The sequence below is a fragment of the Heloderma suspectum genome, chromosome 5 (genome assembly GCF_057233095.1).
Source record: "Heloderma suspectum isolate Gila_16-S chromosome 5, 16-S_ref, whole genome shotgun sequence".
Taxonomy (NCBI): domain Eukaryota; kingdom Metazoa; phylum Chordata; class Lepidosauria; order Squamata; family Helodermatidae; genus Heloderma; species Heloderma suspectum.
In genome coordinates this window covers 204,732,553-204,757,947 of record NC_139462.1, presented here as the reverse complement: position 1 = coordinate 204,757,947, position 25,395 = coordinate 204,732,553, and the positions used below count along the sequence as shown (strand labels likewise).

The 25,395-nt window shown below is 49.8% G+C and overlaps 1 protein-coding gene across 13 annotated transcripts in view; it reads left to right on the top strand.

The window, feature by feature from the left end:
• The window catches only part of MKX (mohawk homeobox), a 105,932-nt gene that overhangs the window by 1,297 nt on the left and 79,240 nt on the right, over positions 1 to 25,395 (top strand). The window contains exons 1-5 of one of the 13 annotated variants that reach the window (XM_084859127.1): positions 14,887 to 15,019; positions 16,346 to 16,463; positions 17,741 to 17,835; positions 18,377 to 18,611; positions 18,995 to 19,308. In XM_084859127.1, the coding sequence (XP_084715253.1) occupies positions 19,124 to 19,308 (185 nt within the window). In that variant the 5' untranslated portion in view covers positions 14,887 to 15,019; positions 16,346 to 16,463; positions 17,741 to 17,835; positions 18,377 to 18,611; positions 18,995 to 19,123. Of the gene's footprint in view, positions 1 to 10,711; positions 10,899 to 11,539; positions 12,301 to 12,366; positions 12,584 to 13,214; positions 13,367 to 14,886; positions 15,106 to 16,342; positions 16,464 to 17,740; positions 17,836 to 18,376; positions 18,612 to 18,994; positions 19,309 to 25,395 lie in introns of those variants that run through there. The other 12 variants (XM_084859126.1, XM_084859125.1, XM_084859129.1 and 9 more) reach the window with 12 other exon arrangements.

Below are 25,395 nucleotides of genomic sequence, written 5' to 3'. Positions count from 1 at the left end.
AGAGAATAACATGCTTTTGATAAGGGAGATCACAAACATCCTTAAATACACACATTATAATTACTAAAATATAATGAAAATAGTAGCAGGCATATTGTTAACATTGTAAATTATAAGTTCCTCTCATCCTAACAGCTAATATCAAAGTTTCATATTTACCTAAATGGAAGGCCCGGTGGGCAAAGCCAGCCCAAGCACGTTTGGTGAGTTTCTTATTTTCTCAGGATTTCTCCCAAACAAATCAAACCCTGGTCTTTTATAACCCCCATGGTATCGATGACGTCATCCTTAGTTTCAGACCTGGGTGTACCACTACTCCCACACCTAGATGGAGGTATCCCCGCTAAGCTAAGCAGCTTGCTGCTTCCAGTAGTCAACTGACCCACTCATGGCAGCCTTCCTTCATTTCCAGCAATACATTCGATTACTCAAGGTTATCTCACAACACACAGAGAACTAACCACATCTACACAATGCAATAAATTCTTATCGATTTCACACACTATAATGCATATTCCACTACACCTTTTGACCTTCAAGATGGATTTGCCTGATAGGCTGCCTCATGATGGAGCCTGAACCAGCCACAGCAGGACAGCTGCATAAACACTTGAATTTACCAAAGTGCTATTGCTTTCTGACAAACCCAGCTCTGGTTAAATTTATGGGGGGGGGGGGCAGGTGAAGGCAGCAAGAGCTGCAGAGTCTCATAGATGAGCACACAAGGCTGTTCCAGAAGTCTTCATAGGGGTTGCGGAATCCCCCTTGATGCATACCGGCCTATGGGTGGTAGAGGTGGGAAAGAAATTCCTTTGGTTCATGTTTTAATGCGAACTTGCCTAATTTCTCACTTTTGAACCAATATATGAACTGAGACAGCAGCCTTGAGTGCAATTTTTGGCGGGGGGGGGGGGAGGGTGGGTAGGAGGCCAGGGTATAAATCAAATAAGGAAATAAACTCTGTTATGCTTCAAAATTTACATTTCTCTGAACTGTGTACATCAGGGAAAGGTGCACACAAAAATGCAGCTGTTTGTGAAAATAGTATTAAAAAGGGTATTATATTAGGAAAATTGCCTGCAAAAACTGTGTATATTAGGCAAAATTGCATACAAAAATGCATACAAGCTAAACTTCAGATTGGAAAAATGAGAGGAACTGAAATTGACAGATTCATCCATCCCTAATGGTTGGTCTGAGTAGTCTCTCTGCAGTTCCCTCCTTTGACCAGAGCTGGGCAGTGTTACACAGATGGGCTCCTGCTTGATACCCCCCAGGTTGTCAGTTCAAGACCCCCTTTGGCCTGGAGTCTGGAGTGCTTTCATGTATTTATTTATAGTACTTATATACCACTTAATATAACAAAATCTCTAACATAAACCTTTATGTTATAAATATACCAATTATATTATTTAATATAAATATTAAATTTATATTTATATTAAATTTAACCTTTATACTATAAATATAATAATTTATATTATTTAATATAAATATCAAAAATCACATTTAAAGAAGCTTTTAAAAACAATTTCCGCTACAGTAACAATACAAATCACATTTAAAATACATTATTAAAAATGATTCCATCTACAGTAACAACACAAAACAATACAAGGAACAGTAAGATGGAGCAGCATGTGATTAATTGCAATTAATTACAAGCCAGAGAAATCCTGGGTGAACAAGTGTATTTTGAAACACCCCACATTTTCTGCCTCCCAAACCGCATGGAGGAGGGTTTTCCAGCGGGTGGGTGTCGCCACTGAGAAGGCCCACCTTCGAGATATTACATGGTGACGTTCTGTTGGTCGTGGAACGACCAGCAAGGCCTCCTCTGAAGATCTTAAAGGCCAGCTGGGTATATATAGGGGAAGGCAGGCTCCTGGTCCCAAGCCGTTTAGAGCTTTGCATGTCAGCAACATAACCTTGAACATGGTTCAGTACCGAATCGGCGGCCAGCGCACTTCTTTTAACACAGGTGTTATGTGAGCCCGGCTGGGTGTCCCACTGAGCACCCTGGCAGCTGCATTCTGCACTAGCTGCAGCTTCTGAAGTAGGCACAAGGGCAGCCCCACACAGAGCATGTTACAGTAGTCTAATTGTGAGGTTACCAGTGCATGGATCACTATGGCTAGGCTGCCCCTGTCCAGGAATGGGTGTAGTTGGCTCACCTGGGCCTCCAGTGACAAAGGTGGATCCAGGAACACCTCCAAACTACATATCTGTTCCTTCAGAGGGAGAGCAATCTCATCCATAACATGAAAACAAGCCAAGTCCCAGCCCTGGGAACCACCCACCTAAAGGGCCTCTGTCTCATCAGGATTCAGCTTCAGTTTATTAGTCCTCATCCAAGCCATAACTGCATCCAGGCACTGGTTCAGAACACAGCCTCTCCCAATTCAGATGTCACAGAGAAATAGAGATGGGCGTCATCATCATGCTGGTGACACCTTGCCCCCAGTCCCCGAATGACTGCTCCCACCAGCTTCATAAAGATATTAAATAACATTGAGAACAAGACGGTCCCCTGTGGAAGCCCACAGTTCAACTGCCAGGGGGCTGAGGCACCGTCGCCCAATGTTATTCTCTGGAACTTGACCCAGCAAGTAAGAGCTGAACCACTGTAGAACACATCTTCCAACTCGCAGAGGCAGTCCAGGAGGATACCATGGTCAACGGTATCAAAAGCCACTGAGAGATCAAGAAGTAGTAACAGGGTCACACTCCCTCTGTCCATCACCTGAAGGTCATCCATCAGGGTGACCAAGGCCAATCCCATCTCCAAACCAGGCCTGAACCCAGACTGGAATGGATCCAGATAATCAGTTCCATACAAGAGCGCCGGCAGCTAGGATGCCACCACTCTCTTGAGCACGTTACCCTGGAAGGGGGTACTTGGGTCCAGAGAGGGTTGTTTTCAGAAGTGGTCACACCACTGCCTCCTTCAAGGCAGTAGGGACCACACCATCACACAATGATGCATTCACCACTCCCCTGATCCATCCGGTCAGTCCCCTGACCGAAGAAGCCTTGAAGGGCAAGGGTTGACAGAGCATGTGGTGGGTTGTACAGATGCAAGCATCTTGTCCACATCCTCAGGCTCTGGAACAGATCCCACAAAACAGGATAAGATGGTGCACTTGACACCTCAACAGACTGCATCAATAGCAGCATTCAAGTCAGCATGAAGGCAGACGATTTTATCCTTGAAATGTCATGCAAACCTATCACAGTGGGCCTCCAAGGGCGCTAATATTGGATTCACTGGAGTAGATGACAATAACCCTATAACCACTTGGAAAAGTTCAGCTGGACAGCCACTCAAAGATGCTTTGGAGGCAGCAAAGTAAGCCTTCTTTGCCACCTTCACTGACACAGAGTAGGTACAATTATATGCTCTTATGCATGCTGGATCACCTTCATGAAGAGTCTTACACAACTTATGGTCCAGCCGTCTTCTGATTTGTTTCATTGTCCAGAGCTTCCCAGTAAACCAGAGAGCCTTCCAAACTCCACAGTACTGAAGAGGGCACTCAGGAGCGATCCTGTCAATGGCCCATTGCACCTCACCATTCCACAGCGTGACAAGGGCCTTGTCAGAATCACCAGCAATGGCTAATGGAAAGTCCCCCAGAGCATCCAAGAATCCATCGGATTCCATAAAGTCTCCATGGATGGACCATCTTAATGGGTCCCCCACCCCTGCAGGGAGAGACTGGCACCATGAGACCAGATTTCACCAGAAAGCGATCTGATCATGATAACGGGGTGATTTCCACCACCACCCCCAATATCCAGTCTACCACCCTCATATCCAGGGACAAAGGCCAAATCAAGGGTATGCTCTGACCTATGTGTTCAAATGGAGACAGCCCCATGGTTGTCATGGAAGACATGGTCCTAGGCTGATCCTGTTTAGGCAGTCTCAGCAGTCTGCAAGCGCATCAGCATATGCATTTTGTACGTGCCTGATTAACAAGTGGAGAGGTGAGGGATGGAAGCTGAACAAAGTCATGATCTGCTTCTGCCAGTACTACCCTGTATTGATTTAGAGCCCAGCCTATGCTAGCTGTTGTGACAGGTCTTCCTTCTAGAGGGCAATAAGACTCCAGCAATCTGGCACATGCTGCAGTGCAGCTGATTAAAAATGCTCCATTAAGCTATGCTAGTAAAGAAATATTAGTACCGTTGGCTGCCATAAAACTATTTTATTCAGCAACTGGAGGTAGACCGAGAATAAAATGATTCGATTTAATACAGTTATGGCTGCCCAGACGGATAAAATGAAGTACAAGAGTTTTGATTCTGTCCCCTCCTCCCTTTCATTACGGCACAATAAGCATTTGCCTTTCCCTCCTCTAATTAATTATTGGCAAGTTCACATGGCAGTTTATAGAGTTTTAGGGCTTGGGAGGCATTCAGTGCTCATCTGTTTCAAAGAGCTGCAGCTCTGATACAAAAACATTCATTACCATAAAGCTCTGCTCAAAAGTTTAATTCAGAGAGGGGAGCCCATGGCCCTCCAGATGTTGTTGGCCTCCACCAGCCCCTGCCAGCATGGCCAATTGTCAGGGATGGTGGAATTTGTAATCCAACAATGTATGGTGGGCTACAGGTTCCCCACCTCTGGTTTAACTCATATAATGCGGCATACAAATCACTATAAGGGCTATACAAACTATAAAGCTCAAATCCCACACTTGTTTAGACAGGAAAAAAGTCCTACAACCCCCAGCAAGCATGGCTGGCTGGGGAATGCTGGGAGTTGTAGGACTTTTTCTATCTAAACAGGCATAGGACTGCACCCTGATAGTGTTACAAAAGCAGGATCCTATATGCTAGCCTATCTGGGAAGCCATAAATACATGTTCATGTATCCCTAATATATTGAACCTTTGTGTTTTAATTGTTGTAAGCTGCTTTGGGATCTGATCTTGGCTGAAAAGCTGAGTATATATATAATAAATTTATTCATATTCAGCTGGCTCCCTTCTCCCTCTTTTAATTTCCAAATAACAGCTCTAGCAAGGTTTGGTTCATATTTTTCTTTTTTTAACAAGCGGGGGGGGGGGGAGGACATCTTCCAGTGCTTATAGGAGCTGCCAGTCCCCAAAGTAGTTACATTCAACTGTGCTTCACGGCTCTAATTCCAGTCTTCCCCTCGCTTCATACTTTGGGTATTCACACTTACCTTCTCTTGGAAGTAGGTCCCACAGAAGTCAATGGGACTTGCTTTCAAATAAAAATGGGGTAGGTGGTTCAAGCTGCAAACCCATGAATTTAAAGTTGTGACTAACCTTCATTATATTCTTATAATGCAAAGCAGACCTTTGAGGACCCCATACCAATGAGACTATGAGATCTTTAATATTCTGCCATGGTGAGGTTAATTTCTCTGCAATAATAGCCAAGTTGGATAACCATGAGAGTAAAACAAATGCATTGCACCAGTAACAACAGATCCTTGTAAAACTGATTTGTTACTCTTTTCAGTTCAGTGATAGCATTTTATGACACAGTTTGTAATGTCCCAGCCCTCGGTGTTTGGAAGCATTTATAGATCTTGTTTCTGTTTTAAAGCTTTTGTTAACACTGAATTACAAGGAAACAGAATATCCCTTTTAAATATATCTAACATCTGAATCCACTCACGTAATAATGTTTCCTGGTAATTAAAGTTATCTCCTCCTCTTACAAAATCTCCCTCGGCAGTTAGATTTTAACTGATTGTTCTGTCCGTTTGTTTCTCCCACGTTTAAGTTTACATTGCCTTGCTGTACTCTTAAGCACCTGCCATTCATTCCAATAGGGTTGGTGCATGAAGATTGCGTGCTTAAATTGGGGGCCTATTGTGCTAACTTTCACCCCCCTCCCAAAACCTCAGCTGCAAGCCCTTCCTTTTGTACATGACCTCTCTGCACAGCAGATATTTCAGGAAGGTTTGCTTTTCTGCAAACCTCACACAGGTCCTGGGGCAGCTGCTGCCTGTTGTCATCTCTCCCCACCCCTTGCAGAGAGGATGAAGTGTGACTGGACCAGAGCTAGGAGCCGGCTTCCTGGCTCAGAGCAATTGATTTACTTTTCAGCACAGTTTTGAGTAAAGAACCTTAATTAAAAACACAAAGCCTCCATTCTGTATCCTATTCTGAATGTTAAACAAGCTCTGGAAATAGAAACCGGAGTTAACCTTGTTTTCATTAACAACTTCTCTCTCAGAGCGTGATCTAAGGGATGAAATATGGAAACGAGGGGAGGTGTGTGTGTGTGAAATTTACATGCAGTTATTTGGTAGATCTCACTACATTGAAGGCGTGGATGGCGTTGCATTGGTGCCATCTGCTCCTGCCGCTCCATCGCTATCTTTGGCAGGGGTTTCCCCCCACAGCTTTTGTTTTTTCCCAGCACTGGTTTCCAAATGTTGATATATGTGTTTCCATCCCTTCCCCTTCCTCTCAGGTTCTGCAGCCAGGCAGAGAGGGTGGCTCACAATTTAACTGCTCCTCATTCTCTGTTTACTAAATGGGGCAGCAGGATTCTGTCTCCTGACCCTGCTTCCCTGACATACACACCCCGATTGCCTGTAGATGCAATCTAGGTGATGTAGGGTTCTTTCTTTTGGAAATACAAATAGAAACAAAGTTGCCAGAATGCAGAACTCTGCCTTGGCTTTAATAAAGAGGAGACAGTACAGTTAAGAACATAACAATTGCTAAGCTGGTTCAGGCTAACGATTGTTCAAGCATAGCACCCTTTCTTGGACAGAGGGCCATCAGACAGATATCCTATGGATGCTCACATGTTCAGCAAGATGGAGATAACCATTCCATATTCTTTATCCCCAGCATTTGGTAATCAGTGATGTATTGCATTTGCTCTTGGACGTTCCATTCTTACCTGTTATGTTTCATGGCTGTTGATAGACCTATTCGCTATGAATTTATTTAGTCCCTGCAAAACCTCTCACATATGAGTGGCAAAGCACATCATCTTGACACAGAATGATTACGGAATTTATTCCATAGGTGAATTATGCATTTCATGATGATCCTGCAAAAGGCGGGTGTGTGTGTGTGTGTGTGTGTCACCCAGGCCTTCTGCTGAATTCCTTCTTAGCCATGCTTCTGTGGCTGGGAGAAGCAATTTCAACAAATCAAGTCTAGGACGTGCAGCTCCAGGTAACGTACTCTCCACCAGTTCGTTACTGTTGCAACAGGTATGGCCAGCAGCTGGGGCCTTGTGCACCAAGAAGACAACCACATCGTGTCTTGCCGTGCTGTCACTGCAAAGCTGTGGATCAGTCCCTACATGAAACAGATCCTAGAACCAGTGGAGGCTGCTCCACACCTTGGATAGCGCCATTAGAGTTCTGACTGGTTCTGACTGAAACCCGGAGTGGCTTTACCACCCCACTGATGTCAGAGCCACCAGCCTCCACTGCCTAGGACAAAAAAGCAGAAACAGTGAGCAGACCTCCTTCTTCAGCAGGCAGCCCACCTGCAAGGACAACACCAGGTGTGATGCCTCTCCCAGCAACCTGCGCTTCAAAGACCCCTCTGTAACACTAACAGGGAGTGGTAGCAATGAGCAGCAGCATGACTGCTGCAATCAGAAACAGGCACTGTGAGCTGCCTGTAATGTGTATATTCTTGCCATGGCTCAATGTCTGTTTACCAAAATTGTGTCCCTTGACCAAATGGGACAGCAGGGTTCCGTCTCCTGATTCTGCTTCCCCAAAGCATTGTGGGACTGTTGGAATGGTGGCCTTCCAGCTGCAGGCCGCTGCCTTTTGGTAAATCCAAGCCTGGGAATACAGGTGGGCCAGAGTGCCCAGCGGAAGGCAGGCGTCAGTGTCGGTGGGCCCTGCTGGAATGCCGGTGCCCTGGAAGCTGCCTGTGGTTGTGGTGCGGCTGCTGGCCCTGCCAGTCTGCAATGCAGGAAAGCCATAGATGCCAGCAGTGGAAGCTGGTGGCTCCAATTTCAGTGCAGCGGGGAATCCTTTCTGGGTTTTAGTCTGAACCAGCCAGAACTCTAAAGGAGCTATCCAAGGTGCTGAACCCATTTTGAGGCTAGGGTCCAGCACTTTGGATACCTCCTTTAGAGTTCTGTCTGGTTCTGAAAATTTCTGGATTTACAGCCCTACTGAGACTGGAGCCACCAGCCTCCACTGGATATCAGGGCAGGGGTGCAGACCTTCTTTCAGCCCAAGAGCCAAATTCCATTCCATGGAAGCTCTTGGGGGCCAAATTCCAGCGGTGGGCGGGGCTGAGGGCAACACGGGCAGGGCCAAAAACCAAAAACACCAAAGAAGTACTGGCACATTGTAGCTTAAAGCCCTTACTGCTAGTAGCTAAGCCTTAGGAGAGGCAGTCCAATGTTTTAGGGTGGGGTGGGGTGGGGTGGGGTGGGGTGGGGTGGGGGCTGCAGGAAATCCAGGAAACCACCAAATGAATGGTGGTTAAGGGAAAGGTGGAAGGGGGCATGGCTTTCTGGGGAAACCCAAAAGGCTGGATTGGGACCCCAGAAAGGCTGGATTTGGCCCCCAGACCTGAGGTTCTGCATTCCTGGTTTAGGGTATAGAAAAGTCATCCCTCCTGACCCAGCAAGGGAAATACATACATGCGTGCATGCTGATGGTGCTGATGCACATTTGATCCCTCCCCGCCTGCACCTGATAGATGGGTCTGATGCAGATGGGGATGTTTGTCCCTTCCAGGGCCGCTAGTTGCATGCAGGGAAGTGTAACAAAAGCTGCATTGGGACTGCTGTCTGCAGAGAGGGGGATTCAGACAGCATGTTCCAACTTGTGCAATACTTTAGAAGCGTTAACACAATCTGCACCAAATCCTTCTTTGCAAGGCTTTTATTGTGCGCTTGTGCTTCCTCACTGATGGTAGTCTGTAGGTCCTTTGGGTGATATTGTCATCCTCTGGGCCTCTCCAGTGCTCTGCAGCCATTATTATGGTTTTTTTTTTCCCCTAATGAGGAAAGTCTGGTATTTTTTCTGAATGGCGTTATAGAAATCTTGTGTATTTGCGCAATTCCGCTACACCACAGTGCCACGTAATGATAGTGTAATGGAACTCGTAGAAAGGCAGAGAAAGAAAACCCCTGGGGGGGGGGGACATGAATGAATGAGCCAATCTTAATCTCGCAAAGAATCCAGAACCAGAAGCATCAGTAAAGGTGCAGGTGAAAAGCTTCGTGCAGAAAAGCCCTAGATCAGTGTGGACACTTCTTGCTCACTGACTGGGTAAAAACTGGCCAGATACCTTATTTAGCAAATGCCATGTTTGGCTGGGTCATATTTGTAGGCATTATTTTCCTCCTGTCCCTTTGAACTGTAGCCTCAGCCTATAGGTCATCTTTTGTCAATATGTATCTGACACAGTCCTGCAATATTCCATTTTGGACCTTACTTCTGCTAACTTCTGCTTACTTCAGCAGATTGTAAGGTTATAGAATGTACTGCTAAAATAACCTGGCTACTGCCAAAAGCCCCAAAGGTATTAATTAGGATTGAAAGCAATAACAGTCCAATAACTCCGATATTGGCAAGGGAAACATTGTGTGGGGAAAGGGGCAATGGTACATTATGTACCTTATTTAAAATATTACTGTAGGTAGAAGACTTAAAAAAAATCTATCCTAAATAAGAAAAAAATCCAATTATTATTTAATATATCAATATCTGTTCACAACAATTATAGCATCAGAATTAGAATTTCCTTTCTTCTAAGAACAATTCAGACTTGGCCAGACTATTTGTCTTTTGTGTGAAGAATGAGAAATGTTTACTAAATTGTTGGGCATGATCCACATGACGTTCTCTTCTGTTGGTGGAGAATACTTTCCAAGTGTGCGAACCTCTGTTTGTGATCCTAAACTTATTTACTAGGGAGTAAATCTTATTGAACTTAGGGGGACTTACTTCTAAGTAAACATGCTTAAGATTGTGCTTTAAGTCCAGTTGCTGGGAAAATTTAGTTCTTAGTCCAAGAAGCAATTATATTGGAGTGTTGAAAGTACTGCCACAGTCACCTACTACTGAGTGTCCATGACATCACTAGTATGGAGTAGGCACAATTGCATTATCTTCTCTATAAATAAAAATATGAGTTGGATCCGAACTTAGTCATACTTAGAGCAGACCCATTGAAATGAATGAGACTTAAGTTAGGCATGAGTAACTTATGTCCCATTGATTTCAGTGGGTCTACTCTAAGGATAACTAGAGTAGAGAAGAATATGCAGCTATCCAGTGAGTCAGTCTATCACAGTGTAAAGGGGGACTTTACTTTTTCTCTCTACATAGGCAGAGTTAGATTAGATAGTACAACCTTCTTCAACCTGGTGCCCTCCAGATGGCCATGCTGGCTGGGGATTATGGGAGTTGAAGTCCAACAGATCTGGAGGGCACCAGGTTGGAGAAAGCTGAGAGAGAAGAGAACTATGCTCACAAATGCACTTATGACACCGCTGTTTTACACACATATTCCAGTATATATCGTAACAGGCACCCTAGTTAATTTTAGAATTTTTAAAACAAAAACAACCCAATTTACAAAGCAGTTTACAGTATTAAACTATAACAATATAACAGATGAATAGAACAGTAAAATAAAGGTGTTAAAATCCTTCAACAGTTGTCAAATCAAGGCCTCAAAAGCTTACATTAAACTCATTAAGGTGAGTTTTTGTGTTTCTGCAGATGCTGCTGCAGAACCCATCTGGTGCTACTGAAGCCGTGCCCCACAAAGGAGGGTCTTCCCCACTTGGCTGGAGGACTATGGAGAAGGGCTTGTTCCCTGGCTGAGGAGATGCCAGCCTCGCACCCCGAAAAGAGGAACCCTGAGCAGGCAAGGAGGGTCTCTCTGGCAGAACTCCAAGCAGGCGAGGTAAGAGAGCTCCTGCAGGACCAGACATTCACACAACCAAACAGAGGAGTTGAACAACCTGAACCTCCCACCCCGCTAAAGTCAAGGGTCAAATGGATGAGCTATATATGACCAATGGCTTTATCGTAGCTCCTGATTGTGGCCCAGATTTGAACAATTCCGTGTAAACTGTCTCAATAGTGTAGTAAGGGAAGTATTCAAGCAGCCTTCCCCAACCTGGTGCCCGTCAGATGGGTTGGACTGCAAGTCTCATCATTCCCAGCCACCCGTTAATCCTTTCTGTTCTTGTCTATTTTAAGCCTTGTTGTTGTTCAGTCGTTCAGTCGTGTCCGACTCTTCGTGACCCCATGGACCATAGCACGCCAAGCCTTCCTGTCCTGCGCTCTCTCCCGGAGCGTGCTCAAGTTCATATTCATTGCATCCGTGATGCTATCTAGCCATCTCATCCTCTGCCGTCCCCTTCTCCTTTTGCCTTCAGTCTTTCCCAGCATCAGGGTCTTTTCCAGAGAGTTTTCTCTTCGCTTTAGGTGGCCAAAATATTTGAGCTTCAGCTTCAGTATCTGTCCTTCCAATGAGCACAGGGCATAAATGGCTGCTTCCTTATTTCCCCGCGATTAAAAGCCACCACCGTTTCTTTATAGATTAGAGGAGCATCTCTACACACTCCTCCCTCTTTGGAAGAACGCTGGATTTTAGGCGAGGTTAGAATCTGACCTGTCCGGAGTCCAGCATTCGCCTTTTTGCCTTGGAAATTGACGCGCTCCCCGAACCTATGAAGATTTGCGCGAGCCATGCATTCCGTGGGGAGTACTTCCACGCACGTGTGCGTATAGGATCGGAGCCTTTTCTAATTCCTCCCCCCACCCCCATTTTGTTTCTCTGCGGTGAAGTTACTCATTTTCGTGTATTATTCGTTTTCGAGTTTATCCAATTCTTTGCCGTCGATCCAGAAAATACACATCCTTTGCTTGGGACAACACGACCTGCTTCGAACGAACTCAGAAGAAGTTTTAAAAACCGTATCTATCGCGCTCAATAACTCTGAGGCTCAATTTTTCCGGAACGCCCTTGGATATAATACTCCCCTCCCCCAGCTTTCGTACCTGAAACAATCCTTGGTAATAGCGATTTATGAACATTTAAGATCTCCGTTTCTGTAGCAACCACGAAGTGCTTCAAGCTTTTATCGATGACCTCCGTGTGTGTGTGTGTGTGTAGGTTGTGAGATCATATTTGACCACCTGTGGTTCAAATATCAACAGATCTCTCTAAGAGACATGATGAATATACAGTAAATATCTTGGCGCCTAGCACAGTCGTAGCTAACATCAGCATCATGAACAGATTATGATTCAGTGGCAGCAATATCATAATGATGAACAGATACAACGCATTTGGGCATGTAAGTAATGATGGCTGTGTAAATGGGCGAGTTGTGCATCACGAAGTAAGTGACTGACGGGGCGGAAGGAGAATCCTCCCTCCCGGTTGTAAGCGTGTGGAAGCAGCCGCGGCCTCCTCGGGCGCCCAGCCGCGATGTGGCCGCCTTTTGCCGGCGAAGCGAGGCGGCGACGCGAAGGCAGCGGCGCGCCCGTCTCAGGGACCTCCCCACCAACCCATTGCTCCGCGCGTTGACTCGGAACTCAGCCCCCCTCGCCCTAGCCTTCAACGGGCCTTGCTCACAGGTAGGTGTGCACAGGATCGCAGCCCCCCGAAGCGGATCTTGCGCATATTTGCCCAGACGTCAGTCCCGCGGAGTTCGACGGGATGAGGCTGCCTTCTTGTACGCACTTTGCTGGACGCAAGCCCCGTTCAGTGCAACGGGGCTTACTTCGGAGTAGACAACAGGCATGGGATTCGCGCCGCAGAGTCTACGGGAAACGGGCCTGGGTTGGCAGCCTTAGACGGGACCCGGAGGGGCCGGTGGCTGCCTTGGGGGGGTCTCTGCGGGTCTCTTCCAGCCCTCTGACTCTCCTGGAAGGAGGGGGTATTTGTTCTTTCAACTGTCCCCCTCCGGGGCACATCGGGGCACCCAGAAGCGCCCACACGAAGGAAGGGCCAGCCTGGCCCCGATCCCGCAGCGCCCTCGCTCGCGCCCCTCCCCCTCCTCCGTGCCCCCTCCCCCCGTGTCCTGACAGACAACGCCGCGGGCTTTCCCAGCCGCAGCTGCCCGGGAAGCTGGATACGGCAACGGGAGGATGTTCGCAGGCTGAGCGGGCCAGAGGGGAAACATGAGAAGGCGCGGCTATTCACGTTCCCGGGCCCGGCAGCTCCCGCCTGGGCCATAAAGGCGAGCGGCGGCCGCGGTCAGAGCTTGTGGTTCAAGAGCACCCGGGGCTGCGCGCGCTGACAGCGTGTGGAGGCCGCCGCGCTGGGATGGGAGTGGAAGCCGCCGCCGCCGCCGCCGCCGCCGCCGCGCAAGCCACGCCGCCGCCCAGCCGAGCCGCCGGCGCCGCAGCTCGCCGCAGGTAGAGACGCCCTCTGGGGTGCGCGCCTTGACCCGCCGAGCCCGACCGAGGCGAGGGAACCCCGGGGCAGGCCGTGACCTCTCAGCCCTTCCACACGCCCCGTGACCGAGCCGCCCGGAGCGCTCCGGATAACGGGGCCGCGCCCCGGCACTGTCCGCGCCCCGCCTCGTGCTCCTCCGCCGCGCGCGCCCCTTTCGGGCAGCTAGCGCTTCTGCCCCGCTACCCCCCCCCCCGCGAGGGCAGTTCTGCAGCTCGGGCAGGGGATGGCGCCGGGGGCCGGGCCGGGCCGGGCCGGCGGAACGGAGACCGGGCAGCTCGGTGGGCAGTGGGCGAGCACCTGCGGGGCGGGCGTCCGCGCGAGCAGCTTTGCAAGGACGCCGTGCGCCGCGCAGCCCAGCGCCCGTTCTCGTTGCACACGCGCGCCTTCTCCTTGGGCCCGTTTCTGACGGCGGCTGGCTTCTGGTCTGGCTTCCAGCGAAAATATGTTCGCCAGGAAAACGAAATGAGCGGCGGCTGTGCGTGTTTGGAATGACGCTGAACTAGCGCGGCCGTTGAGCAGAGCATCGGCCACCTAGGACTGTTTAAGGGAGCGGGAGCGAGCGAGAGAGAATGAGTTCGGCGAGGTGTTCCAAAGAGCCTTGGGTTTGTTTCTGTGCTCGTGCGAAAACGAGGGTTTCCGACGTTCTCGCGTTCCCGTCCACTGAACGCGTGTGCACACAAGACGCGCGTTCTCGTGGCCGCCGGGCACGGGCGTTCCGCAATGACTCTCCCCGCCAGCTGCCCGGGGTCCCTTTTGTGAGCGCGCCTTGCCGAACTGTGTTCCCGTGAGCTGCGCGAAAGGCTGGTCGCGGGCGGATGGCGGGGCTGGGGGCGCCTCCGCGAGGGCAGCGCCGTTCGCTCTCCTGGGCCACCGGGGGGGGCGGCGCGGAAGGAAGACGAGGCGGCCGCCGCGCGAACGCGTCGCCTCCTGGCGCGCGGGAGCGGATGTGACCGGGCGGTCAAGGGCGCGCTCGCGGCTCTCGGGGGCGGCGAGCCTCGCGCGAAGGAGCTGCCGCCGAGGTCGCCGGCCGGCAGCCGGGCTTTCGTGCGCGACGCCTCCTTCGGCAGAGCGCGGGGATCTGAGTCGCTCCCCCCTCCCAGAACCACATCTTGGACACGTGTTCTGCACACCGAGGGGTTGCGCGTGTCTGTTACAAGGAATGCGAGACGTCTGGCCGCTGCTGACGGAAGATGTGTGGGCTAGAAGGCCTCCCCCACCACCCCCGAGGGGTTCAGTTTCTGCATTTTGGGATTCTTGAAAGAGGCCCTTTAACGCCGTTCTAATTAACCGCGATGTAACGAGTGCCCCCCGCCCGCCGCCCGCTCCCCTGCACGTCACCCTCGGGGCGGTAAAACCAGATGGATTTCTTCCGCCTGTGTAAGCAGAGTTGTGGCCAAAGCGGGGATTCTCTCTAATCCCGTCTGACAACTGTGGTATTTACCTCGGGTTGATTTAAAAGTAGAAGCTGGATCTTCCGTATGTGGTCCCTGCACTGTAACGTGGGAGGCCTTTTTCTTTTCCTCCTTTTTCTGGGGCGGGTACACCAGCGAAGCGAATGCAGTGTTGAGCGGGGCAGCGGGGCGGCTTCCTGGCAAAACAAGGAGGTCGGAAAAGTACGTCTCCTGAAACGTATAAATGAACAATCCTTTCAAAGGACAGTTTGGGCTGATGGACGAGATCCAAAGGGGGACAGAAAATGGTGCGAGAAAGCAGCAGCATAAAGAGGCGCTTGTAGTGTGTGGGCGCACTATCCGTGTGTACACAAACACACGCACGCCCCACATGTCCCGGGGCCTGCCAGTCAGCGCGGACCATCGGTCCGTCCTCTCTACACGTCGACTTGGAAGCCAGCCCCGCGGAATGACTCCAGGCCAGGGGCGCTTCCCCTCCTCCTTCCAAGAGCGGCTGTGCGCTTGGGATGTCGGCCCTGCTAGTTTTTCATACGGACTAGTCAAACAGAGTCTCAACTACATCCTCGCAAATATTGACAGTGGCCATCTCGGCTAATTTCTCGGGTTACTCGGACGTTTTTCGCTCAAGGGAAAGGGGGCCGCCGCCGCCGCAACAGGCTGGCTGAGCTGAGACACACTTTCTGGAGGGCGGGGGGTTCGGGAGAAGGGAGGGCTCAGATCTTGTGTCCCGAGCGAGGGGGAAGGCGACAAGTGCCCTCTCGGTTGTGGCGGGGGGGGGGGTCCCTGCCGCTGGCTGAGTGGATCCCAGGCTCCAAAGGCCAAAGCCCTCGCGGCCGAGGGACGACAGCGACGCGCCGGTGCCAGGCTGGGAAGGTCCCAGCAGCTGCTTCCTTCGAGGATGAGCGCGCATTCCGATGGGATGGCGAGCAGCAAAGCCCTGCTGGGCTACGACGGGCGATTCTCCCGGGGCTGGTGGCGTGGGGGCAGCGCCACCCGCGAGCCGCCTGGATGACCTCGCCAGCCCATTCACTGGTGGAATGCGGGAGGGGGGAAATTTCCCAGCTCAAAAGGCGTCGGCGGGGATCGTGAGCAAAATAAAAAACGGCGCCCCAGTGAGGGGTGCGTTTGCTCGTTTTCTCCAATCCCGGCGGATGGAGAACCCCCAACGAAAGGAACCCGTTTCTGCTGGTCCGCTGTCTTGGCTAAAAGCGGGCTGAAGCGGGGCAAATAGGCCGCGGTGCCCATACGGGAGGGTTGCCGGCCTGCGCTGTGTAACGGGCCGTCAACTGCAGTCCCGTCCCAGGCACGTCTAACTGGGAGCGCGGAAGTTCAGTGTGGCCGGCTCCCGGGGAAGGGACGTGCCCATAGGATTGCCGCCTGAGCATCCTGCGCCCACAGCGCTCGCTCGCGCCCGCCTCCCGAAAGTATGCCCCTGGTAAAGTGGGCGATAGTCCACGAAAGCTTATGCCAGGGGAAACGGGTTAGTCTTTAAGGCGCCACAAGACTCTTCCGTTTTTGCTGCAGCAGACTAACGCGGCTGCCCTCTGGAAATGGTTCCAGGATGATGATGGCGATTGGTATTCACTGTCTGAGCATGTGCTCCCCGACATCCCTGTGAGATTGGCCATCGGCCCCTTTCTTACAGGTGAGAAACTGTTCTCCCTCCTGTACCAGTCCCGAAGAGGATGGGGATTCCTGCGCGCCTAGCTTCAGGGCCGTGTGCGTTGTGCCCACATTTCAGTTCCCGTTCTCTGTATGCAGGGACCCGCTCCCTTCCATCGTGATGGCCTTCCTAGTTCTAACTAGCAGTTCCCTGAAATCTAAGCATACTTTTACGCTCGTTTAATTGGAGATCCGCTCTTTAAAATGTGGAAACACAACAAGCGTGACTCCAAATTGATGCAGAGCAGGGACGTGGCAGGAGAGGAAGAGCTTCCAGCCTTGGTTTTAGGGCTGGTCTGGGAACCCAAGCGCCTCTCAGTTCGTTTGAAGCACCGAAGTGTTCCCCCCCCCCGCCCCCCGCCTGCGTTTTCACACGGTAGGCCTACATTCTCCTTCGAGTGTCGTTATGTGTAGTACGTGTGAATGACTACTTCAAATGGATAGAGGGCTAAAGACAAAGTTTAATTACACCGGGTAACCCGGGGGACTTTGTAATCGGTATTATGGTCGCATTTAAAGGACTTTCACCCATGCTGGTTGAGATGCGTCTTTAAACTTCTCCGGTTCTGTTTGTGCCACTCCTTAAAAATAGATATAACATGAAAGAAACGGGTATACATTCTCGTTTAGAAAAGTGGGTTAAGGAAAAGCCGACTTAAGCCTCAGTTGTAAGAAAAAAAAGTCCATGAGTTTTAACTAGGGACCCCAAATGTTGGTAGGTTCCCCCCCCCGCCCTTCGCGCCTCTAACGCCAATTACAAGATACATGTATGCTTTGTCCCGCATTCTGTCCTGCATCAAGAACATAAATGACACCTGAGACTTAAAACGGTTTCGCCTGATTGCTTCGTAGTTCCCATGTAAAAGGAGAATGCCCAGGCAAATAAATCAAGGAACGCTTTTTCCGGGTTCAGTTGCGCATATACAAGGCCACACACGTTCACACCCGGAGAAAGGTTTAAAACCTCAAAAGAGTGCCAAAAAAGGCGGGGCACACAATTCGATTTAAATGATTCGGGGGGGGAGGTGCTCCCCTCCCCCTTTCTAGATGTCAACTACACTGCCCAAGGTGGGAAAACCCAGTATGGGGCAGTCGTTTTCAGGTCTCCGAAGCCCCCTGTTCTTCTGCCTTTGGATCAGCTCTCTCTAAAACCATCGTTTTGGATTTCAAGGGGACAGTTTATTTCTTTACGGTGGTGAGGGGAGGAGAAACTGCTTCCGAATACTTGCGCCTAATAGCAGCATCCCAACCTTACATTAGCAGGGCTGCCCGTTCGCTTTAATAGGAGTTTGGCCACGTCGGACTTCACGTGGACAGCGGGGAGTCCCATGGGCTTGAATGGAATTTACTGTCGAGTAAGTACGAAGGGGGGATTGCGGCGGCCTAAGGTTCCATTCCAAGGAATGGTCACGCTCTTCTTGAAACATTCCTGTGATGGGGGGGGGGGGCAGATGTAAGTGTGCGGGAAAAGCCAAAACATGTGAAGCCAGTGTGGTGTAGTGGCGAGAGTGCTGGACTGGGAGCCGGGAGATCCGGGTTCTAGTCCCCACTCGGCCATGGAAGCTCACTGGGTGACTTTGGGCCAGTCACAGACTCTCAGCCCAACCCGCCTCACAGGGTTGTTGTTGTGAGGATAAAATGGAGGGAGGAGGAGGATCATGTACGCTGCCTTGAGTTCCTTGGAGGAAAAAAGGCGGGATATAAATGCAATAAATAAATAAATAAATAAGCAAGCAGCCATGTGGCGGGGGAAGGGAGGGGACACCCATCCCGGGGTGGAGAGCGTGCGGCCATCCAGACGTTGTCGGACGGCCACTCCCATCGGCCTTAGCCAGCGTAGCCAATGGCGAGGGATGCTGGGAGTCGCAGTCCACCAACACGCGTTCCTCGTCCCAGCTCTGCGCGGACTGCAAGAACCCGGTAGCTCCCGACTCTCCAGGCGCACCAAACTGGAAAGACGAATCCATTGGACAGCCAGCGTGGAGCAGTGGTCGGGGCGTTGGACCGGGGCTCTGGAAACCGGGGTCCTAGTCCCCACTCGACCCTGAAGCTCACTGGGCGGATCTGGGCTCTCCGCTCACCCTACCTCACAGGCTGCTTGTGAGGATAACATGGAGAGGAGGCGGGCCATGTAAGCCGCCTTGGGTTCCTCGCAAAAGGGGAGGGTTGGGGTGGGAAAGGCGGGATAGAAGTGCAATCACAAAACAGTGCCTTGAACTGCGAGAGGCCTTGCGCTCGTGTCCATCCGTCTGGGATCGGGGGCTTGGCCAAGTCGCCTGGACGGCGACAACTCGCGCAGCCACTTGGTGGCATTCAGCCCCCCCCCCCCGTTCCCGGTGCCCGCGGAGGGCTTAAGCCAAGCGCGCGCGTCCAGTAGCCGCCGCCGCCGGCCGCGCTGCGTGCGCCGCCAAGCCCGCTCGCCTTGATCTCGCCCGCCCCCCCCTCCCTCCCTCCCTCCCGCCGCGCTCCGTCTGGCCGCCTCTCCTCGAGTAACCCGATGCCTCTCCTCCGCAGCGCCCGTCGAGTCCTCCCCACCTCGGAAGCGCCGCGCCGCTCTCGCCGCTGATCAGCCTCGCCCCGGCCGCGGCCGGGCCGCCCGCGCCCGAAGGAGCTCGCCCGCGCCCGCCCGCCGCCGCCGCCGCCATGGACACCATCGTCTTCAACAAGCTGGGCGGCCAAGTGCTCTTCGAAGACAGCGCCGGCGACAGGGACAGGAGCGGCAGCCGGCCGTTCGGGGGGGTCTTGGACGCCTCCCCGCACCCGGAGGGGCTCATTCCCGACAGTCCCTCGGTGAAAGACAACCTCAGCCTTCGGCACAGGAGGACAGGGTAGGCGCGGGCGGCTGGATGGAGGGCTTGCGGCCGGCGGGGTCGCGGGGAACGGGGCAGCGCGCGCTCCCTAGCGTCGTCCTGCCGGGAGCCCGGCCAAGCGCTGGACGACGGACGAGCCTCGCTCAAGTCTCGGCTTGTGCACAGCCGGGCGGCTGCTGCTGCTTTGCCCTCGTGTTTACTCGGAGGCAAATGTCGCTAAATTGGCCTCGCTTCCAGCTGAGCCTTAAGATCGTGGTCCTACAGCCCAAGCTGATGCACATTTACTCAGAAGTAAGCCCCACTGGGGTCTTAGCGAGACTTACTCCCTCACTGTGCAAAGCTGTGCAAAAGACTGCAGTCAAGCGGTATAAATATACTGGAGCTATTTATTGTCATAGGCCAGGCGTGGGCAGCTTGTACAACCCCCGTCAGACTTCGCCAGCATGGCCAGTGGGGAGTGCTGATGGGAGTTGTAAGCTGAAACTTCTGGAGGGCCACAAGTTGCCTAGCCCTGGCCTTTGATGATTGTATCAATTGTGCAATCGTATGCGGCTTGCTGCTGTGTTGGAAACCTGTCACTGCCTGTATATGGATGGGCTGAGCGCTGGAGAGAATAAGGCTGCAATCCTGTACACACTTAGCTTGGAGGAAAACCCCTCTGAATTCAGTGGGGCTTCCGTGTATAGGATTGGGCTGTGAGTAATTCAAGGGGAAACATTAAATTCAAAATGTCCAGTCCAGAGGTAAGAAAACCATAGTGATAAACTTTAGGAAATACTACATGATATTACATATGACTATGAGAAGCAGAACAAGAGATAAGTACTGAACCTCCAATACATGATAACTGAATTGACTAATACAGAGTTCATTGGTTTAACTGGACATCCCAGCTGATTAAGACAGGAAGATTATTGCTCTCTGTAGTTCTTGGGTTGTATCCAGTATTACTCTGACTTAAGTCCCATTCATTTCAATCTGTCTAAGCAGGACTAAAATGGGATATAACACCTTGTCTGGTTTTTAGAATTTTTCTAAAACTGTATTTCTAACAAGGATTGTTTGGTATGAGCTGCAAGTTTATTACAGTTTCCTGAAATAGGATGAATGGGATATATTAGTAAGATTATTCTATATTAATTGCTAGAACAGCTGTTGAGATGAATTTTTAAAAATCTAATCCATGTAGTACACCTTAAATTATGTGTCCCAAATGACCAAACGTTGTCATGTTTGTTCAGAAATAGGCAGAAAATGGGGGGAAGGGAATGCCAAATTGCGTATTCAACAGGATAATTCTAATAACAAAGAGTCTTGTGGCACCTTAAAGACTAACACATTTATACTGGCATAAGCTTTTGTGGACTATAGTCAACTTCATCAGATGCATGAAGTGTTATCAAGAGTTTTAGGTATATATACAGTACATTTGGTGGGGGAAGAATCGTAAACAGTGAGGTCAGAATGAAATTAAATGCAGAAAGTACTGACAGTGACAATTACATTTGACACTTTCATTTGCTAGCTGGTTCCACTGAACAAAATGAGACAGACCTAAGACTAAACATACATAAGATCAAGCTGCAAATATGTGGATAATTTGATAAATATTATAAGAGGCTTAAGAGATGTCCAAAATGCAAAAGATTTGGGGAAAAATATTTCTACTGTTGAGTTCCAATTTAAAGATTGCATCAGCTCATACTTCTAGTGGCATTTCAGGTTGGCAAGATGGTGACTGTGTTTCATCAAGATTTTATTACCAGCTGATTTGGGCAGAATTAGATTTCAAATAAAATATTAAAAGGCAAAAAGCCCAAGAGGCTAGAAAAAAGGTGAGAAGGGGTGGGGGGGTGGGGATGAAACAAGGAGCAGATGTGGCCTGAGAGCAGCACCTTCTGGAAAAGAATTGGTATTACAGTCTCAATCCACATAACCTCTCTCTATCCACGTCAAAGTACAGGCATTTTAGTGTGAGGACAGAGGTGAGTATCCACCTCTGTGCCCCATCTTAAAATATATACCTTTGTGTGTGTTTTCTGCCTCGGGCACCAAAATGTCCTGGGCTGGTTCTGTGTGTTGAACAACTCCCCTGCCCCCACCCCCCCCACATTTAATCAGGTTGTATGTGATTCTCATGCATGTGGTTGTTTCGGACACCATGGCTGCAGTCTTGTACAAATTTACCTCTGTATTAATCCCCCTGGACTCAATGGAACTCCCTTCCACTGTGCAGGACTGGGCTTTATACTTGTTAAAGGGGATAAGCCTGAAAAGCCAGGGCCTGCCTAAAAGATGAGGCTAGGTTGTTAATGTCTTCCACTGAATGGCCTTCTCTCAGTATAGGAATGTACAAGCATTCCATCAAGCAACCCTTTGCCTTTGCCCAGTGAAGAGCTCCATGTGTAACTCATTATCTGGTAATAGGTATCATATCGGCCATTACGTGTGTCTAAAATACTAATTGCATATCATCGCTGGATTGTCCATTGAGGCCAAATTTTAATTCCACGTAAGATTGGCCTGGTTTTGATGTGTAGATTCCTGACATGTGTAGGAGGGTGGTGTTCTCGTGGCAACTAGACCATAAACAGATGTGAGCCTGGGAGCATTGGAGGAGAGGAAAGGAAAGCAACTGCTATAACAGGTGTAGGCAATCGGGTGGCCTCCAGATGTTTTGGATGGCAAAACTCATTGGCCCCAGCCAGCATGAGCAATGGTCAGGGTCTGTGGGAGTGGGAGTCCAAAATGCCTGGATGGCACCAGATTGGCTACTCCTGTGCTACAACATTTTGAATACTGTTCAGATGGTTTGATACAAAACAATGTGGACTTGGATCTTGCTATTGTGTTTTAAAAGACTTTCTTTCCTGATATTATTTGTAGCTAGCTGGGGGCAGGGGAAATCTCTACAAAGGTCATTTGTGGCAGACCATCCATCTGGAACTCTCCTGTGTGTGTGTGCACGCGCGTGTGTGTGTGAGTGTGTGTGCATGCATGTGTGTGTGCATCTGCGAGTGAGGGAGGGAGGGAGACACACACACACACACACAGAGGAGAGAAAGATTTACAAGCACCTTTAAGCAATTGTTGTGATACATAAATTTCCCAAACTTTCTCATACAGGCGGAGGAACTGCATCAGCCTGGCACTATAGAGGCTGCTTGATGTTTGAGTCAATAGGAGGAATAGATGGGGTCCTGGATTGATTGCAGGACCCCATCCATGCCTTCTGTTGGCATTTTTATTTTAAAATCTAGGTAATGTTCACAACTGATCCTGGCTGCCTTCACTGCAAAACTGCTTGCCCATCCTGGGGGGTCAAACTGCATGTTTAATGCACAGGATTTTAAATATGCGAATAGCATTGGGGTGGGGGGAAGCCGGATTAGGATCGCAACTGGCCTGGAGTGAGAAGGTAACCCTTCTTCCCCTGCTTCAGCCCTGAGGAATATCCGTTCTCTGAACTGGTGTTTGCATTGGGAGTTGATCCCCCACTGGTGCCAACCACCAGTGGTAATTAGAGGTACCACTTGTGAACAACTTAAGCCCAGAGAGTGGTCCGCAAGCACATGATATGGCTCAACATTATATGGTTGAACTGCTAAAGCTAAGAAGATCTGGCTCCGAGTAGCACCTGGTTGGGAAACCTGGTTGGGAACCCAACGTAAGCTGTTTTGCGAGTCCTTCGAGGAACAGTGGAGCGAATACTGTAAATATGTTAACTTCCCTTAGAGGGGTTAATACCACTGGTGATATTTATTTCATTCAATATATTTATATCTCACCTTTCTTCCATCATGTTTAGTTTGGGGTTGCTTTAGCATAATTTATATGCTGCTTTTCCACATTGCACCATGATAAAGCGGCTTCCCATTGAAGCACTGACCACACAGAGGCCTGCTCGGCTTCAGCAAAGTGGCAGCATCATGTGCCTTCAGACATAGGCCTTGTTTTTCAACCATATCTGAAAAGGGGTGGTGTCTATGTCTGCTTCCCATGGCTGAAACCGCCCAACAAAGGGCTTGGGCTCCATGGGGGAGGACTGAGTCGATCCCTCTGCCCGCACCTCTTGAACAGATCCCCCTCCTTGGCACTATAACTGGCCATCTGACTGTGCTGCCATGGCCTGGACTTCTGTGTGCAGCAGCCTGCTGAAGTGCATAATGTTCGACTGAGTCCAGGTAACATGAGGTGCTGTGTGTTTGTTTTCTCCCCTCACCACTGGTGCTGTGTGCTTTCTTGTGTATCACTGCCATGAGTCCTAATGGGATTTACACATCAGTGGTCTTATACCACTGATGGTAACGTAAGTTCTGTTCATGGGAAAAGGCAGAGTTGAATGGACTGTGTGTGAGAGTTCATCAGCTGTGCTGCCCTCTCTTGCTCCAGCTCTACTTGAATAGGGGTTCACCCCCCCCAGGAAGACTCACTACAAGAGTAGTGTACAGACTACACTAGTCTACACAGACTACAGTAGTGTACCCCCAAGTGTCTGTAGGCCAGTCTGACATAAAAGAAGTGGCTAAAACGTTGTGTCAAGTACCAAATGTTTTCTGTTAGCAAATGCTGTTTTGTCTTCCTTCCTTCCTTCCTTCCTTCCTTCCTTTCTTTCTTTCTTTCTTTCTTTCTTTCTTTCTTTCTTTTAAAATCCCACTTCCAAGGTCAGGCAGGGTTTCCACAGCTTCCCTAATCTAGGAAGGCTTTTTTTATTTTTGTAAGAAGCTAAGAGATCATGTAGAGGCAGGCTTCAGAACTGCAGCGCAGATCAAATTATTGCAGCCTGTGACTTGGCACGTCCTTTCCCTCGTGTCCCAAAGTGATGGCCTTGAGGTTTCCTTGCTTATTTGTTTGCTTCTTGTAGGGACTATGTAGATCCAGGGTAGGTCACTGGTGTGGACTACCACTCCTGTAATCCCTGACCATTGGCCACACTGGTTGCTGATGGCCAGTGTAGACCAAAACATCTAGAGGGTACCAGGTCACCCACCCCAATATATATGTTTCTCAATATTATGGTTACTTGGGATGCTTTTTCATGTAGGTTAGGAAAATGCAGCTACCTTGGTGATGGGGCAAGCTTATTTTGTTGCAAAATGTGAAGGAGTGATTATACATAGTTTGCACATTCGGACTCTCTGCTATGCACATAATGGATGTGCCTATTTAGAAAGTTTTATATACATGGGCTTTTCAGCAATTCCTTTATATCAGAGATGGGGAACCTCCAGCCCATGGGCCAAATTTGGCCAACCAGGCCAGCCCATTCAGCCCCCAAGGCTTTGAGTGAGACCCCTCCCTCTCCCTGAAGGGAGAGGGGCAGGAGAGTGACTGAGGTGTGGCCCAGTCGCTTCACTCCTCCTTCCCTACAAGGGGACGGTGAAGGCAGAGTGATGCCGCTGTGCTCTTACCTGGTGCTTTGAGGCACCAGCTGAGTCCACTTTACTCCTCCCATGCATAGGGAACTTGTAGGAAGAGCAAAGCTGGTGCCTTGGTGGGGAAGGCCAGGCAGAGCAAAACTGTCTCCCTGATTGAAGCCAGTGCTTTGGCCAGGACCCAGTGATGTCAGGAGAGGGGTCCTGGAGTGGGACAGTGAGATTGAATGGCACATTTGGGGCTTGTGTGTTTAGGTTGATGTTGCAGGCCATTGGGTGGCGGGGGGGGGGGAGGGGAGATCACCTTTTAAAGTACAACAATACCGAAAGCTAGTGGTAGCTTTTGTTCAGTTGTAGTTATTTCACCCTTCTATGTCTCCCAAACTATCAATATTAATGTTTTGGCAGTGCACACATATATTGAACTGATAGATTTGTTTAAAAGGCAGATGAACAATCAGTCAAACACTCTTAAACTGGTGGATAACTACAGCCAATAGAAACTCACGTTAATAGGTCATCGATCATAAAGTATTATGTGTGTACACAGATTTGTATAATGGGTATTTCTCCTCACAGAACATGTAGTATTCATATAAATAGGAACTATTCAGTATTTATTGACTCTTATTGCTGTCTTCAGGGCCGTACCTCCAACTTTAAGTGTGTGTGTGTGTGTGCGCGCGCGCATGCATGTTTCTAGATAGATAATGGAATTGCACTTTCAATT